We start from the raw sequence: 18640 nt of genomic DNA, 5'->3' as shown, positions 1-18640 counted from the left end.
ATATATGTCTTCTCCGTCACTGTATTTCTTTCTTTCTTTTTTATTTTTTTAAGAGAGCGCAAGTGAGTGTGAGCAGGGTGGAGGGGAGGTGCAAAGGGAGGAGAGAGAGAATCTTAAGAAGGCTCCATGCCCAGTGCAGAGCCCAAAACAGGGCTTGATCTCACGACCCTGAGATCATAACCGAAGTGGAAACCAGGACTCAGACACTTAACCGACTGAGCCACCCAGGTGCCCCCTGTGTCGTATTTTCTGATCATTTGCTCAGTGCAGTTTATTTTTCTGGAACAAATTGTGGTTTAATTAGAAGTGCTTTACTGAAAAGGATTTTCCAGCTTGTGGTCATGCTTCAAGCCCATCTGCAAAGCACATTTCCTGTTGTTTTTAGAATTATTGGAGGGGGGTGTCGTTAAAAAAAAGTTATTCCTGACACTTGTTAAAGAATGAATGGGCAGACTGTGTTCAAGAGACTACTACAGTGGGGGGTATACAGTACTTGGGGAGAGGTTGAGTTCAACTCTGAATACAAGGAGGAAAGGGGGGTTTATAGCCAAAGAGCAGGTGGAGGTTACCTGGAGATGGTGGAGGTTGAGGCACCTGATTAGATATCAAAGGTGCTCGGATATTGAGGGTGGGAGATTCTGGCTAAAGCAACTTAGCAGGATTCCTGATAAAATCGATCACTGCAAAGACAGACATGGAAGTCCCAAAGTGGATGTCTAGTTGGGAAGAAGATTCAGAGGAGCCTGACTGTGGTTTGTTCAAGAGAGAGAATCTCTGGGGGTTGGGGGAGGAGATGGGAAGAAGGGCACATTTTTTATTTTAATATTTGTTGTAAATATCTATTACAAAAACAATTATTTTCCTCTCTGGCTCTGTATAAATTGGTCTTCTTTAATTTCTCCTTATTTTAGTTGCTAAGGCTACTAAGTTGCTAAGTTTTGACTAACATGACAGTTTTCCTGTCCAAGTGAGTTACTTTCAGTTACCACCCACTCCTCCTGAAAGCTTGTTTTGTTGACTTTGTTCTTCCTTCTGCAAGCTGAGAAGTTGTTCACTGAATATCCCGGGAATAATTGTTTCAGGTATCCCATGGCAAGAATCAGGGAGCCTGGCCCATTGTCCTGCCACAACACAACACAAGAGCTATCTCCAAGTGTGAACATCCCAGATTTGGCTTCAGAATCCCCACATCGGAGATGCTTCAGGGAGGGAGAGGGACAGAGACAGACACAAAGAGTTTAGAATCTCAAACCGACAGACCTTAAAAAATGAGTCCCAGGGATTTAACATCTTTATCTGGAAGTAAAAGGGAAAGTGGGAATTCATGACTACTCATGGCCATACTGTAAGCAGTCAGAAACGAGGTTGACTCTCGGGTGGCTCATCCATGCACGTCCTCCCTCCCTTCCTCCCAAATCCAAACCCTCCTTGAGCTGACCACAAATCCTCACAGCCAAGGAGATGTCAGAGATCTTGTTAATAAGTATCATGGGCCAAATTTCAAGGTTTTTAAAAATACAGAACATAAAAGATCAGGAAAGGTATGTTTTCCCCTTGCTGCTTTTCAGTATCCTTCATCGACTCTTCCACACCCAGGTCACTTGGGAAGTTGGTGATATTCTTTATTTCTGGAGAAAGAAAAAGATGAAATGAATGGATTAAAACTTTCCACTTGATACCAGGATAAGGGTTCACTTTATCATTGAAATGAGCAAGTTAGGTGCTCACGGTTGGTTATGGAGGGAGAGAAATTTTCATTTTTGTGTCTATGGAATTCAGAAGCCAGGATAGACAGCAGGTCTCTAGCACCTTGTGAAGTTTGCCAAATAATTCCCCGGATTGCCCTCTCATCATCTGAGAGTGTGATCTGCCATGTCAGGGAGGTTCAGGGCGGGGGGCGCCCAAGCCCCACATTATCTCCTCTAGTCACTACTCCCCAACATGGCCCATGAAGAGGGTAGAAGCTAAAACTGTGTTCTGAAGACGGACCCTCTGTGCCTGATGTAGCCTGAGGCTGGCTCGGGCAGAGAAGAAGCACAACCTGACCTCCTTGGGCGAAAACAGAAACTTTACTGAGTCTAGGGCAATAGTAATGTACAAACTCTGGGTTTCTGCCATGCTTAAACCCCCAGATGTGCATTCTGGATCAGTGGAAGTGAGCACACCGTGGTACCAATGCTCATAAGGATCCACATAACAGAAATGCTCTTCCTGTCACAATGCGGACGTAACTCGCTGCTTATTATCTGTGTCCTCTTGGGCAACTTGCTAATGTCAGTTAGGATCAGTTTACTCATCCATATGGGAGTGGTGGTGGTATTTACCTCCTTTGTTCTTGGATGATGAATCGTAATTGATACTGCCAGCATTATAATAATTACTATTACTGTGTTATTAATCAGTGGTAATTTACTGGGTTCAGATTATGCATCAAGCACTTGAGTGCCCAAAGGTAACCTGTGAAATGGGCAATTATTTTTGGTTATCTGTGCTTTTGGGGATGAAGAAATGGAGCTCAAATAAGCTTATAGGTGTCCAGCCATAGTCGGATCTGGTCTATCTGACCCTAAAACCAATGTAAAATGCCCAGTAGTTTCTGGTGTTCTTTTTTTTTTTTTTAAGATTTTATTTATATACTTGACAGAGCATGAGCAGGGGGTGGGAGGCAGAGGAAGTGGGAGAAACAGACTTGCTGCTGAGCAGGGAGCCCAATGTGGGACTTGATCCCAGGACCCTGAGATCATGACCTGAGCAAAAGGCAGACCCTTAACACCAAGGCGCCCCTCTGGTGTTCTTGAAGTGGTTTTTATGCTTATTTATACACATTTCTTCCCTATTCCAAAGTAAGCTGTCATGCAGAAATATGTACAACTAGATAAATTGAATGGAACTGGGATTTAGGCTGAAGGGGGGGGGCCATGTGAAGGACATCAAATTAGAGGCAAAATTAGCAAGCAGCCACTCTATGGGCAGCAAAAAACGTTCCATAATGTTGGAATAAGTGACTGCAGAGTGGCTACTTGTGATCCTGGTGGCCAGAGGAAATGCAGTCATAGGGCTCGCCGTGTCCACTAGATTGCAAGGGAAGCAACAGACCAGGACAGACCATTTTCCTTGGTACTAGGATCCTAGAACACGCTCGGACTCGATGCGAGACGGTGGAAAACACCCCTCCATCACAACCCTGTAATAAATTACGGCTGAGGCGGGGGGGGGCTGGGCATCACAGGGAGGCCTCAAGAAACGTGGTAATTAAACCTAAGAAGCTTCCAGCGCCCTCTAACCCTAGTGATGGCTGCCGGCATTCAGCGACAAGGAGAACAGTGGGGCCTCCAGATGTGACTGCTGAGTAGTCACCTGCCCCCCCCCCACCCCCCAACAGTGTCACTCTCACTTACCGGCCTTGATGCAGGTGTGATTCAGGTGTGTGCTTCCGTGGAGCCAAGGATCCCAGCTCTGCCCCAGCAGCTATACCATCCTGGGCAAGACGCTTCCTTCGCCTCGACGGCCTTCTCTCTAAAACAGGAATAAGGGTAGTAGCTCCCTTGTAGGAGTGTGAGGAGGTGAGTAGGTTAATGTGTACGAAATGCAGGGAGCATCACCCGGTGGGTGCTCAGTGAGCACTGCACATCTCCGCTAGGGGCAGGTGGCGCCATGGCACAGAAGCAGAACTTTGGGCAGTAGGTGCCACAGACAAGTCTTGGGTGCTTTTTACAACACCAAAACTGTATACCCCTCTTGGTTTCTGGCTGAGCATCAGAGAGAGGAGCAAATGTCTATATTAAATTTGAACAGTGTAACCCAGGACGGACATTCTGTCCAAAGGATCCAAGGCGGTGGCAGGGAACACAAAAGCTGCAAATGGTCTTATGTTATCTGACAGATCTCTTCACAAGGTGATAGCACAACACAAGGGTCCGTGGTGGGGCAGCCATAACCAGTGTTCTCCTGCTCCCCTGTGGAATGTGAGCTGAGAAGCCCAGAGCCCCATCATCTCAAGGGGTCTATAAATTAGAAGGAAGATTAACAAGTGAAATGAACATTCTGGATCCTTCCAAGGGGAAACTAGACCCATGAGGGTAAAAACTTGAGAACCCATCTGCTACAGCAGTCTATAAATCATTCTGATGACAGAATGTCATCACTAAGGGCTTTAGTTCTAACTTGAAAAAGAAAAAAAAAAATTGTGATTCTATCTGAGAGAGGAAGTGTTTGTGCAGAATCAGAGAAGATCTGTTACAGCTAGCGCCAGAGCTTAGCCAATTGCTCTGGAATGAAGAACTGAAATAAATAGGCCATGTAGCCTCCCTTGGGCTCTGAGATTCCAGGATCTGATTAAAAGCAGGAGCTCTTGGTGAACTACCCCAGACTCCACCTGAGTCCCCAGCCTGAGGCCCCTCCCAAGCTCATCTGTTTTCGTGGTAGTGGTTTATAACATTATCAATGTTTGATAAGACCTTCTAATGGCTTTTCCCTAACTTAGATGTCCCTTGTCTTTTTCCAACCTTAATAAAGTCATTTTTTTTCTTCCCATCAGTTCTTAACAAACCAGGAAACAAGGACAGTGAGCCCCATGCGTCTCCAGAGGTGGAGCCTACAAAAGCAGTATTGATTTACTGACCATCCAGTAAGCCATTGGTGATAGGCAGAGGGGGACCTGTTTGGTCAGTGCTGACGAAGTAGAATAGGCGTGGGCTCTGGAATCCAAGAAACCAGTTTGCGTCCCTGGTCTGTTACTTATCAACTGTGGCTTTAAAGAATTTACTCTTTGGGGCGCCTGGGTGGCTCAGTCATTAAGCGTCTGCCTTCGGCTCAGGTCATGATCCCAGGGTCCGGGGATCGAGCCCCGCATCAGGCTCCCTGCTCCGCGGGAAGCCTGCTTCTCCCTCTCCCACTCTCCCTGCTTGTGTTCCCTCTCTCACTGTGTCTCTCTCTGTCAAATAAATAAAATCTGTAAAAAAAAAAAAATTGACTCTTTGCTGAAAAATTTTCCTCTTCTACAACTGTGTTGTCCAATATGGTAACCACTAACCACCTGTGGCTATTTAAATAAAAAATTAAAATTAAAAATTTACCTTTGCTGCACTAGCTACATTTCAAGTGTTTCATGGCCCCATGTGGCTCTCCTGGCTACCATGTTGGGCTGTCATCGCCAGCGTTTGCATCAGGGAAAATCTATTGGGCAGTGTTGATCTAGTCTAAAACCTTGCGGAGTTGGCAGATTTAAATGAGATCGTATTTGTGAAATGTCTTGCACCGTAGCCCCAAATTAAATAGTATGCTGTTTTCTAATAACTCCTACAATTTAATCAGCATTTGCCTTGTCCCAGGCACTTCAGCTTTCTCAATTTTGAGAGCCCTGGGAGGTTGGTATCCATGTTCTCAATTTACAGGTGGGGAAAGTGGAGCTTGGTGAGGTTGGGCAGCACCACCATCAAGATTCTCCAGCAGATGCCTGCTGGGGAGGCTGGCTTTGGAGCCAAGCACAGCCTCCTTTTTTTTTTTTTCCTTTTAAAGATTTTTATTTATTTATTTGTCAGCACAAGCAGGGGGAGCGGCAGGCAGAGGGAGAAGCAGGCTCCCTGCTGAGCAAGTAACCCGATGTGGGACTAGATCCCAGGACCCTGGAATGATGACCTGAGCTGAAAAGACTTTTCAACTTGAAATAAAGGAAAAGTATTTTAATCTGTGTCATATTTTTAAAGATTTTATTTATTTGAGAGAGAGAGCACAAGTGGGTAGAGGGACAGAGAGGGAGGGAGAAGCAGACTTGCTGTTGAGCAGGGAGCCCGACGGGGCGTTCAATCCCAGGACCCTGAGATCATGACCTGAGCCGAAGGCAAACGCTTAACCAAGTCACCCATGAGCCCCTAATCTTGAAAGTGACTTGAATCTTTGAAAGATAGGTCGTGATATTGAATAATGTTGCAGTGGCATGCGTTAAGTGGGAAAAATAGGCTAAAAATAATGTTGAGACACACAGCTTTTAAATAGACTCTATCTTTGATGAAATGAGGGGAGTGCCTCGGGAAGCCCGTCATGGCACAAGCCTCTCAGAGCAGGGATCCTTGAGGCAGAGAAAGTTTCTAGCTATAGTGATTCTAGCAAAAGTGATCCTTCTTGCCTCTCAAACAGCATGTCTCACCCTGGTCCCCAGCTTGTCCATAGTCTCACAAAAGGAGTTGCTGTGCCTTTCATCCTGTTTCTTCCAGTGGCTTGAGGAAAGAGTGAGCTTGGCTGGAGGAGTTAACCAGTCCTTGAGCTCTAAAGTGTGACTGTGGTGAGTCTTAACAGAGTCCTGTGAGAACTGAAATTCTGAGCTCCCTGGAGGAAGTTCTGTTCTGGTTTGTTTCCTTACTAGAGAATCCCATTAGCATTTGCTAACTGCAAAATGAACAGATTTGCAAAAGGAGAAAGAAGCCAGCTTCCTTTGATGACCTTCCCCGCCATGCCCAAGTCTGGAGGGAAGATTTCCCTGAGAAGGGGACTGAGGATATTATTGCCCCAGTCAGGTCACGGGGCCATGACCCAAGTTGTGGTCAGTATGTATCCGTGTGAAATTTAACACTGCTGGTAGAGAAAAAAGAGTAGAGATTGTGTGTGTTACTTACCCTGAGGGTCAGGTCCTTCTACGTGTTCCTGGGAGTGGAGAGAAACAGAGAGATTGTGTTTCCATTCCTTTCAGCGGATTGCCACATACTGCTCAGATTTGTTCTCTGATTGTTATGGGTAGTTTGAACACGTTTAGTCTGCGAATGTTGTAGCCGGAGTGGACAACATTACTGTGGGCTTCATTGGGAACCTTGTCTGACCAAGCATTGGTCAGAGCTTCTTGGAGCTCCCACAGAGAATTTCTCTTCTGGCAACTGTCTCTCCTAACAACCAATGTGTTTTTAATCTGTGAACTGTATGGGTTACTGGTCAATGATATTTTTTCTCTTTTTGCTTTTGTTGCTAGGGAGCCCAGAGCCGAACTGGTACCCTCTTTTAACTGTTTAGGATCTTATGACAAGTCTTTCTGGAGCTCTCTTTAATTTTGAGCTCATTTTACTTTTCTATCTTATTTGTCTTCTCCTTGCCTGCATTTCTTGTCCTGTTTTGAAAATGAGTTCTTTGAGGGGCACTCAAATAGTGCTCCTGGTCCAATTGGGGTTCCCAGGAGGTGCCTCAAAGTCAAATGGATATATATGAAGTATGAAGGAGACTCGTTAATGGAAGTGAGAGGGGAAAGTCAAGGATGACTCAGTTTCCATAAATCAGTAGATACAGGTGACATTTATTGAACAAAGTCTTAATGCTAGAAAGGCTTGGAGAGAGGGTAGTGAGTAAAGCATGCAGTTATGGGCATGTTAATTTACGGACATCTGAGTGGAGATGTCAAGGAGAGAGTAAAGTTTGGAACTCAGAGAGGACTGGGCTGCTATTATAAATTTGGGAGTCATCAAGACATAGATGGTATTGAAACCAGGGGGTTAAAGGAGATCTAGGAACATCATGGCCATGAGAATCCTCAGAACCAAGTCCTGGAAAGCAAGTAGAAGTTGAGTATAGAAGGAAAAGAGACTAAAGGAATGGTATGCAACCAAGTTTGGAGAGTGTTCAAGAAGGAGGGAATAGTCTACCATTCAGAGATCAAATTGGATGAGAAAAAGAAGATGTATGCCTCATTTTGCTGTTTGAAAGCCACGGTAAACCTGGCCAAAGAAATTACAGAGGGAGACAGGAACAGAAGGCAGATGGAATTGGTCAAAGATAGTATGGAAGAGTGGTAGTAGAGGCAGTGAATGTGGACAAACTTTTCAAGATATACTCTAAAGGGGATCACAGACATAAGGCAGTACATGAAGGAGGCAGTGGGAAGGGCTAGAACATGTGTGTGCTTCCAGGAATGATCTAGTAGAGAAAAGAAAAGCTGGTGTCTGTTGGGTGGTGATGAACGGAAGACTGCAGTCCTTGTGTGAGTGAAAGAGGATTGCATCCCGAGCAGAAATGGCAGAGGGCGGATGGATCTCTGTTGGGAGAAAGTATGCTTTATGGGGACAGAAGAAGGAGAGCGGTTCTCATTGGATGGGTTTTCTTTACTCAGTGAAGCACGGTAATTGCTGGGACTCAAGGTGTTTGAGAAGAAGCCATGAAATAGTCCTTTCACAGGGTCGGGAACCTTTTAAGAAAGAATAAGTCTGGAAGTCATTGTTGACTCTTCCTGTGATGTTTGTGATCTCGAATGTCACCTAAAGCCCATCAATCCAGTTCTGTGATTTTTTTCATCAAATTCAGTGATAAAATATAGATAAAGTGGACTTGGTTCATCAAAAGGAATGAGATCTTGCCACTTGCAACAATGTGGATGGAACTGGAGGGTGTTATGCTGAGTGAAATAAGTCAATCAGAGAAAGACATGTATCATATGACCTCACTGATATGAGGAATTCTTAATCTCAGGATACAAACTGAGGGTTGCTGGAGTGGTGGGGGTGGAAGGGATGGGGTGGCTGGGTGACAGACATTGGGGAGGGTATGTGCTATGGTGAGCACTGTGAATTATTTAAGACTGTTGAATCACAGATCTGTACCTCTGAAACAAATAATACAATATATGTTTAAAAAAAAAGAAGCAGATAGCAGGAGGGGAAGAATGAAGGGGAGTAAGTCGGAGGGGGAGACGAACCATGAGAGACGATGGACTCTGAAAAACAAACTGAGGGTTCTAGAGGGGAGAGGGGTGGGGGGATGGGTTAGCCTGGTGATGGGTATTAAAGAGGGCACGTTCTGCATGGAGCACTGGGTGTTATGCACAAACAATGAATCATGGAACAGTACATCAAAAACTAATGATGTAATGTATGGTGATTAACATAATAAAAAATTACCAAAAAATGGACTTGGCTCTGTGGCTAAGAAAACAGAAATGAGGCCTGGGGATTGAGGGTGTCTGTGAGGGAGTGATTGCACCATGGAAATAAGCTAGACAAGGGCAGAAGTAAAAGGTGGGAGAGAGAAGTCTGGTGGACAGTGAGTGATTGGTAAGGTTAATGAATAGGAAGTTGTAAGGTCAAGTGGATGTAGGAGAATGGGTGCTGTCGAGGTAGGGACTAGAGAGATCAGGTGACGTGGTCCAAGAATGGGACGTTAGGAATTGAAATTTCAAGGTGGTGGTGATCAGCTCTGGGGGTACTTTGTAACTGACAGAGAAAGAAAGAAAAATCATTACAGTTAAAGAGGCCAAGGAACTGAAAGTTCCACCTCAAAATAAGTTATAAAACCATTCTTATTTATCATGTAGATTTCATGGATCATTTCAAATCCTTATTTGGAAAAGGAGAGGGTGCACGTAAATAATAACAATGGTAGCTGATTCATTGCAGGTCTGCTCTGTAAATACCCTTTTAGGAGAGACTTTTGAATGTTACGCACCAGAATTCTGTACTGCCATTAAGATACTGCTTGGAAAAATATTCTAAAATGTGTTAATTCTCATATTTTAATTGTTAGTGATTCTTATTTCTCTATCAGTAATAATAAGACTCCCTGTGGCCTTTTGGTCAAGTTTAATATCTTTTGCATGGCGTACAACACCCTTCTGTTCTAGCCCTAATTATGGGTCCAGTCTCATCTGCTGCTATTCCATTGAGATGTTCTAACCACACCAACTCCTCAGAAGTTCCCAGTATCAGGTCAGGTATACATGTCCTTGCAAATGCTGTTTCCTCTGCTCAGCATGCTGCTTCACCTGGATAACTCCTACCCATCTAGAGTGTAAGCTCCTGGGTCAAGCCTTTTCAAAAAAGTTGAACCATCCCAAAGTGCCATCTTTGTGGGTCAAATATTGGCAATGTCATGTTGTTAGTAATTTGTTATCACAAATGTAAGTTTGAGGCATACATTACTGATAGTAGCTACCACTTGCTGAATTGTAACTGTGTGCCAAGCACTTTACATTTATCAACTCACTTAATTGCTACAAGCCTGAAAGGTATGTGTAAATACCTCTATTTATTAGATAAGGATTATGAGACTTTCTAGAAAGGGCCTTTCTAGGAGATGATAAAAAATAAATGGCAGAACTGGGTTTTGATTCCAAAGGCAAAGGTCATACCATGCCCCCATTCTTTCTATTTTTCATTGCTATGTCTGCAGTGCTTAACATGTGTCTGGTACACAGTTGAAATATGTATGATATTCTTCACCTATCAGAAGACTACCCAAACAAATTTGAAGGCTGGCTTTGTTCAAGGCCCCTGGGACTCTAAATTCTGACACCTTATGGTGGCCCAGTCTCTTGACATTGGCTTTACCTTGATGAGTGGTGCTGCTTCCCTGAAATTTAGAAAGATATGTTTTGATGGGTGAAATTCAGAGTATGAACTACCCTTAAAGTCTTAATCCTATAATTACTCTGTTTTAAGTCACTGCCCTGATCCACATGTGGCAGACAGGTTCCCTGTTGGCCCTGTAATTATCGAGGAGGACAACTTCTTTACATCATGAGAAGGACATGTGGTGCCAAGGCTTGGTGCAATACAGACAGAGGGCAAAGGGTATCTGGGTTCATTTCCTGAATACTCTTTTTCTTTCACTGATACAAAATAAGCACAATGGTACTTTCTTTCTAAAGACCAGAAATCTTTGGGCAAGTACAGCATAGCTGTCCTGAACCCCTGCATGTGGAGCCTAAAATTCCTTCTTGATTCAAATTTTGATTCTCTGAGTTTCAACAGAGTTTCTTGTGTCCAAGGCCACTGCAGTGGTTCTCAAACTTTAGCGTGCATTAGAATCACCTGGAGGGGTTGTTGGAACGCAGATTTCTGGGCCCTGCTCCTAGAGACTCTGGTTCGGTCCATCTGGGCTGGAGCCTTAGACTCTGCAATTCAGTCAAGCTCCCAGATGATGTTGATGCTGCTGGTCCAAGGACTACACTTTGCCTAGGTCAAAGTCCTGCTCAAGTCCTGGTTTAGAGGATACCACATGAAGTTGTATGTAAAAGCAAAAATCTCAGAAATTTTCTGAGTAAACATCTGAATGCTGAATGATGTAGACAAAAAAAAATGATTTAAAAAATTTCAATGATTTAAAAAAAATATCTCCTGATTTTTTACATTACATTAAATACAGACAACAATTGCTCTTTTGTGGAGGGAGACTAGTTGGCTGGAATCTGGGAGTCCTTCTTCCTTCCCTGAGCTCATCTCAGGTCTTAGAGAAACTTTCTTCTCTGTGACCTACAGAACATCAGTGTGTTTTGTTCTTAAAGCTATTCTAGAGGGAGATGCTGCATAAAGTTGATCACTCTTTCAATACAAAAGTGAATGCAAAGAGTTCAAGATGAAAATATTCCATAATATAATAGAAAATATGGTCATTAGATTTAGGATGCAAAGGGGTGATTTCTCATTTTCCCTCGTTTAGAGGCTTAAAAGATATTTGCGTTTTTATTGGATTCAAAATGGGGCTGAGTCATACAGATCAACACATTTCTTTTTAACAGGAATCCTTTGTGTTTGAACCCAACTGCCTCTTCAAAGTGGATGAATTTGGCTTCTTTCTGACCTGGAGGAGTGAAGGCAAGGTAGGGCACAGGAACTGCAAGTTGTTCTTTCCTGCTCTCTGATTTAAACCATTACATTTCTCAACAAGTAGGCAGACGGCCTCTTAAGGGCTTACTTATTTATTCAAGATTTTAAAAACGTTCTTCCATATGGCAAGCATTGGGGATACTACCCTAGACCTCATAGATTCCAGTCTAGGAGAAAAGCAGACATAAAAAAAAAAAAAAAAGGTACAAGTCATTGAGTGTTGTGAAAGAGAAGGTCGGGTTGTTATAAGAGCTTAAAACAGGCAGATCTGATTTAATCTTGGGAATTAGGAAGGTTTTCTAGAAGAAGAAGAGAGTTTCAAGCTGAGTCTCAGAGGTGCATTAAGAGCATGTTCATCTTGTTACACCGCGGGACTTCACTCAATAAACAGCACAGCACACACATTAAATGAATCTTTAAACTGAATTTAAGGAAGTAGAATTGGAATTCTGTAAAAGTATTGTACCCACTTAAAATTACATGTACACACACGTGTTTAATGCTATACATACTCCAGTAACAGTATTATATGCATAAAAATAACAATACTTTGTAAACATAAATAATTATTCAGACCTGCATCCGTATAGACAAGTATATTTGAAATGGAAAGTATGGGGTCTTCACTATTTCTGATTGTTGGGTATTTCGATGACTGTCTTTTGTTTTTCACTCCCTCTCTACCTTACTATCATTGGCATTGCCTTCAAAATCACGTAACTCGTCTGTGCCATAGGTCTGGCAAGATTTCAGCTCACTGCTGTATTATATTCTCTCTTTTCAGGAAGGACAAGTGCTAGAATGCTCCCTCATCAACAGTATTCGATTGGGAGCCACCCCCAAGGTACCTGTGATTGCTGTTGGCTTTTCTTCTAAACACAGATTTACTTAAGTTGGAAAAGGGTTCCGGAATGTTATTTAACCTTTTATTGCCCCAAACGCCATCAGCTGGGAATGAAGAGCACATGGTTTAGAAATCTTTTCATCTATATCCATTGGGTGGTTTGGGTTGCATTGCGTTTAGTTATATTAGAAGCGTTATTCACCTTTCAAAGAGAAGGTGCTTGCATGATACCTCCATCAAAAAAACAGTTTCCTTAACTTAGAAATTAATTCATCAAGGCCCCCCCCCCCTCTTCTGCCATTTTTTTAAAGCAGACCGTGAGTCACTTCTGGTCTGTGGTTGATGTGGAAATTTAAATGGCATGGTTAATTCCGTATTTGTGCACCTGTGCACGCAGACAGCAGCTCACCTTGGAGGCTTCGTTTGCCTCTGAGAGAAAAAGATGACAGAGCATATAAATCCATCTTCTTCACAGTGATTGACTTGTTTGAATAAGAAGCTGTTTGCATAGTGGTGCTAGGAATTTAGAAGCTGTCTTTTTTTCTAGAATATTAAAGCACAGTATTTATTCCCTTTTTCATAATAGCCCTGCAGGTTTTTAGATGTTGAAAAACAAAATTACGTGCCTCGTTTTGTTTCTGTGTGTCTTTTTCAAAGCTGTCCTCTTTTATGTTAGTTAAAATTTCTGTGTAACTGTGTTGGCATTTCCTCCTGAGTTCTTTCAGAGGACAAAGATGCTATTTTATGTGCTAATTAGGGTAGACTTACACTCTCTTCATTCCAAATGAAGATGCCATGGCTTCTAAGAGATGAACATACTCACTCTTTGTGTCCAGGCTACTTGACTCAATCTTATTTTTTAATAACCCTTGGTTGCTGGCTGTGGCAATGCCTGTGTTTGTTTGCATGAGATGTCAGTGACTGTCCTCTGCTCAAAGACCCCTTTGATCTCTGTGGACCCAAGCAGGTCCCGGTCAGAGCCTTTCCATCATCCAGGTCCTCCGATAATTACAACCAAGAACCTAAAGAAAGACCCTCACACCACACCTAGTTTTCTCAATTAATGATAATAGAATACTTTTCCTACCAAATGAGTTCAAGTAGTGTGTAGTGTTACAAGTTTTACTTCTACACGTTTTAGAATAATGCTAGATATCAGGGCATTTTTAGATGGAGAACATTGGTCCTTCTGTGTATTTTTACATCAAATGAGCATGTTCTCTCCATGCTCTGTTATCGAACAATTTTTCCCTATTTGTATACTCCTCTACAGGATCCCAAAATCCTCGCTGCTCTTGAAGCTGTTGGAAAGTCAGAGAACGATCTGGAAGGGCGGATAGTTTGTGTCTGCAGTGGCACAGATCTGGTGAACATCAGTTTCACATACATGGTGGCTGAAAATCCAGAAGTAACTAAGGTAGCCTCAGTGAAAAAAACCTCCCTTCCCTTTCCCCCTGTATGTATATATGTGGTATGTATAATATGTTTTATATATATAATTTTGATTTCTATATTAAAGTTGTATAGTAATAATTTTAATTTAAAATTTAAAAAATATATATTGCTAGCTGTAATGTGGTGTAGAAAATTCAGCAAGCACAGTACTCTTTTAGTGTATCACTTAAGTATACCAAGAATCCAAGCACTTCTGTGGATATGTAGTAGGAGAAATTAGCCCAGCACCTGTCACACTAGAATGTGCACAGGAATCACCTGGGATTTTGTTAAAATGCACATTGTGATTCAATAGGTCTGAGATGAGGACAAAATTCTCCCTCACGGGTTCCTAGCTGATACCCATCCTGCTGGTCTGAGAACCACAGTTTGAATAGCAAGGGGCTAGATCAGCATTGCCCAGTAGAAATCTAAAGCCATAGATATCATTTAAATTTTTCTAGCAGGCACATTTAAAAAGTAAGAGGGAACAGGTGAAATTAATTTCAATAAAATAGTTTGTTCAGCACGATATACCCAAAATACTGTCATTTTAACTTAAAATCAATATAAAATTTATTAATGACATTTTACATTCTTTTTATTCCAAGTCTTCAAGATCTGATGTGTGTTTTCAATTCAGCCTAGCCATATCTGAAGTGCTCAATAGCTGCATATGGCTAATGGCTACTAAACTGGACAGCGCAGGTCTAGATGGTAAAGATATCCAAGCCCTGCCCCCACCCCTATAAGTTATTACAGTATTGGGTCATGATCTGTCTTTTAATACCATACCTAGCATACCATTGCCCTGGCAAGTGAGTCTCAAAGAGGTTTTGGCCAAAGCAGAAAGCCTCAAACATAAATCACTTTTCTGCAAGTCATTTGTTTTCGGGGTGATTTTACCTCTGAACAGAGCTCTCGGTATCTTTCTGTAATAGGTGTGGGGAGGCCTGAGCCTTGATTCTCCCATTGCAGAGACCTGGGTGTGGGGGCTATGGGAGCCATTTAATCCTACCAGAAGAAACTAAGTGTAGGGTTGAATGAGAAAGTCATCATTGCAGATGCCGGGTTTTAGAGCTAGGCAGGACCAACCGTACAGATAAGATCATCTGACAAAACTTGACCCTGGACCAGAGCTAACTGGTGGCAGAAGTGAATTCTTCAGACTCTGAGACCCTCTAGGCTCTTTACCCCACTCACAAAGTATGATCCACCTTCCAGCAGCACAGCCTCACCTCGGAGCTCCTTACACCTTAGAGTCTCAGGTCCACCCAGACCTACAGATCCAGAATCTTCATTATTTTAACAAGACCACTCCCGCTCCCTGCTACAGATGACGCAGTTGGGCAGTCAAGTCCGAGCAGCTCCTGGACTTAGGCTTTGGAGCCAGGAATGGATACTCCACGTTACAGGGGAGGCTTTGTTTTTGTCTCATGGTGGTTTTATTGGTTTTATGCTCTTGTTCCAGGTTACCTCACTTTGGGAGAATAGAGATTGCAAAGCCTTCAAGTTCTTCTATTATTTTGCTTAGATCGATGCCAGTTTGAATGGTTCCTTGAACCCTGCTGATCTGAATGTGTATTATTCCTGCTTTTTGTACTTCACGCTTGCGTCTTTGCTACAGAGGTCTTTTTTAGTGGCTATTTGCCATAGCAACATTTCAATCCCAGAAGTCCATGCTGACCACTCGTAAAGAAAAGCCTTCATTAATCAGATACAGATGTTGAGCTGCCCCAAATTTTGCAAAAAGACTGTTCTGTAGACCTGTATCTCCTGGCTTTTGTCAGCTCATCATATTACAAGCATGAGTCGGTATAGGCTTGGACTTTGGGACCAGGTTGCCTGGGCTCAAATCCTTGCTCTTCCATTAGCAGCTGTATGACTTAGACAACTTACCTCTCTGCGCCTCATTCCCTTCATCTGTGAAATGGGAATAATACCAAAGTATCTGCTGTTAGGAGTGTCATGAGGATTTGAGTTACCTACATAGAAAGTGCTTAATGCACCGTCACTCATTGGAAGCCTTGGATGAGTGTTAGCCCTGATGATCCTGGGGTCACAGAATATTAGGGCAAGAAATGGGAGTTTAGGAAGCACTTCCTACCACATCATTTTTCAGATGAGTATGAGGCCAAAGAGTTAAAAACAAAAACAAAAAACCTCACCTAAGACTACACAGCAGGCTAGACCAGAATCTGGCCTCACACTCAGGCTTTCTGATATCCCATGTGATACTCCTGCCCACCCCACCTGATGCCCTGAGCAAGTACAGTCCTGGAAAGATGGCTCAAACCAGTAAATCCCATAACATTTTTGCTTTCCTTGGTTTGATCGCTATCAGTCGTAGCCCATTTCATTTAAGAACCATGTTCTAATACCTTAACTCTGGTGTGTGTGTGCTTAAAGTTAAGATTTAGGGTTCTTTTCCTAGTAGCATTTCCACTGAAGCTTTGACTCGTGGAGAAGGAGATATTGAAAAAACTTGTTAATGGAGTATACATATATGTGGATAATTTTGCCTCCTTCCTGATTTAAAGACTTAACTGTGCTAATTCATATCCTAATACTCCCTCCAGCACTGACAATATTTTCTGTCACCACCATTTTATTCCTATTCCTCTGTATGTGTTCATATCCCCAGCAGAACACACAAGCCATCGAGGTGAGAGGATTTATACAGAACACACAGAGATACAGTGGCCTCGGGTCAGAATGATGGCAGAATTCGCAAATTACATCAGGTCTGGTGAGAAATGCAGAGACGACCCAGTGTCCCTGAAATGGCATTTGTGACTCTGTGGTACCACTCAAACCTACGAGCCTAGAGTCATGGTACCACAGGACAAGCTAACTGCCCTTCTCTTCCTTCCCTGCGCTCTTGGTCCATTTATCACAAGAATCAGTTAAAGCAAATCATCAGTTTCTTAAATAATACATGCAGACCTTAAACACTTGATTTTAACTAGAAGCATATAAATGGGATTCAGGTGTTGGCCAGTCTTTTAAGGTCAGGGATGAAGTCTTTTCATGAAGTATGGGTCTGTGGTTTGGGGTCGAGGGAGTTTTTGCCTTTATCTGACCTGTGAGGCATTGTCGCAGATATCCAGTTTGGTTGCACTGAAGTGGAAGTGAGGCTTTTAAAGACACCCGTGGAGCAATGGGAGGGTGGAATCCTACAGTTGTAGGACTGCTTTCCCTAATCCCGAAGTTGTCTTGTTCACTAAGTTTGAAAAAAAACATGTGGTGCAACTTGCCTTTAAAGCTATCTTTCCAAAATATCCAACTTAGAGAAACAACAATCCTCTTTCTTTCCATGAACATATCTCATTGGTTCGTATAATTTTTATTTCTTTAAAGATTTATCTATTCGAGAGAGAGAGAGAGAGAGAGCGAGCACAAGTGGGGGAGGGGCAGAGGCAGAGGGAGACAGACTCCCCGTTGAGCAAGGAGCCTGATGTGGGGCTTCCAGGACCCTAAGATCATGACCTGAACAGAAATCCGGAGTCAGACACTTAACTAACCGAGCCACCCAGGCGCCCCGGTTCATATAATTTTTAAATTACAACAGACAAACAGGGTTGGTAACAAACACAAGTAACTCATAGTAAGCATGCAAAGTAAGAACAAAGGGTCCAACATATTGGACAGTAGCTTACTAACTGTGAGAGTTTAGCATTCCCTGTGCGGTCAGAGGGTTTTGCTTGTTTTATGACCATCTGACAAGTATTAGTCTGACCAGTGAGAGAGAAATTGAGAGAGTTTCTAGTATAGAATTTGCTTAGGAGTATTTATCCTATGAGATTCTTGAGTCTGTTCTTAATTCCTGGGCTCTTACGACACTTAGGACCTGCCCATTCTGGGAGAAAAAAAACAAAACAGAACACCACTTTACCAAACCTTTCATCCAGGCAAATGGGTCAACGTTCAGCTTTTGTGTACTCTCCATGGAGAACCAGCTTTCACAGGGACTTTCCTGACTTTGAGCAAGCCATTTCATTTTCTTTGTTCTTCCTGTTCCCCATGGGGTTCTCCATTATTTTTTTCTTTTTGTTTCAAGTGGGTTTTTTAAGAGTCAATACAATTTTACGTAGCATCTGAGTTTCTCAGAGTTGAGGTTTCAAGTTAATAACAAAATATTGTCCAGTACACATGACTGCGAAAATAGAATTGTGCTTTTCTTCAATAAAAGAGGACACAGGTGTATCAAAAAAACATTTTTGTAGCTCAGCTTGTATTTTTCTCCAGCTGCCTTCTTTCTCTGCTTAAAGAGTTAAGAGCTTGCCTTGCGGCTGTACCTCTTTGGAAGATTTGATCTCAGTTCTGTGTTCGTTCTGCCCTACAAAATAAATGTCAAATGGTATTGTAAACTTAAGTCCAAATCTAGACCCTTCACCCACTATCCACACCAGCTGCTGAGACTATGGATGCCTTCCTTGTCTCCCGCATCAGCCCATTACAGACACACACCCTTGTCTCAAGAATCTAGCTACTTCTCATCACTGCTTTCAGTACAGTGTGATCCAAGCCAGTATCCTGTCTTCCCTCGCTGGAGTCTCTGCCTTGGCCTTGCCCCTTTGAATCTATTCTAAAAATAGCAGCTGGAGGGATTCTTTTAAACTGTGATTCAGGTCGTGTCACTCCAAGACTTACAAGGCCCTGCAAGAAACCACCCGCACTTTCTTTCCCTTTCCCCCCTTTCCTCTTTTGGGTTTCCCTCCAGCTCCAGGGACTTCGCATTTGCTGTTCCTTCTACCTGGAACACACTCTTCCCCTAGTTACGTGCACT

General features: G+C 42.8%; 1 protein-coding gene across 5 annotated transcripts in view; it reads left to right on the top strand.

The window, feature by feature from the left end:
- Window positions 1-18640, top strand: part of PLCB4 (phospholipase C beta 4) — a 171595-nt gene that overhangs the window by 16438 nt on the left and 136517 nt on the right. For all 5 annotated transcript variants that reach the window (XM_088026249.1, XM_028112973.2, XM_088026248.1 and 2 more), the window contains exons 2-4: window positions 11486-11566; window positions 12358-12417; window positions 13691-13834. In XM_088026249.1, coding sequence (XP_087882375.1) covers window positions 11486-11566; window positions 12358-12417; window positions 13691-13834 — 285 coding nt within the window. The remainder of the gene's footprint in view (window positions 1-11485; window positions 11567-12357; window positions 12418-13690; window positions 13835-18640) is intronic.

This window comes from Eumetopias jubatus, unplaced genomic scaffold (genome assembly GCF_037043125.1).
Source record: "Eumetopias jubatus isolate StellerSeaLion01/CBP00866 unplaced genomic scaffold, mEumJub1_p1.0 scaffold_9, whole genome shotgun sequence".
Classification (NCBI taxonomy): Eukaryota; Metazoa; Chordata; class Mammalia; order Carnivora; family Otariidae; genus Eumetopias; species Eumetopias jubatus.
This window is presented reverse-complemented; position numbering and strand designations above follow the sequence as displayed.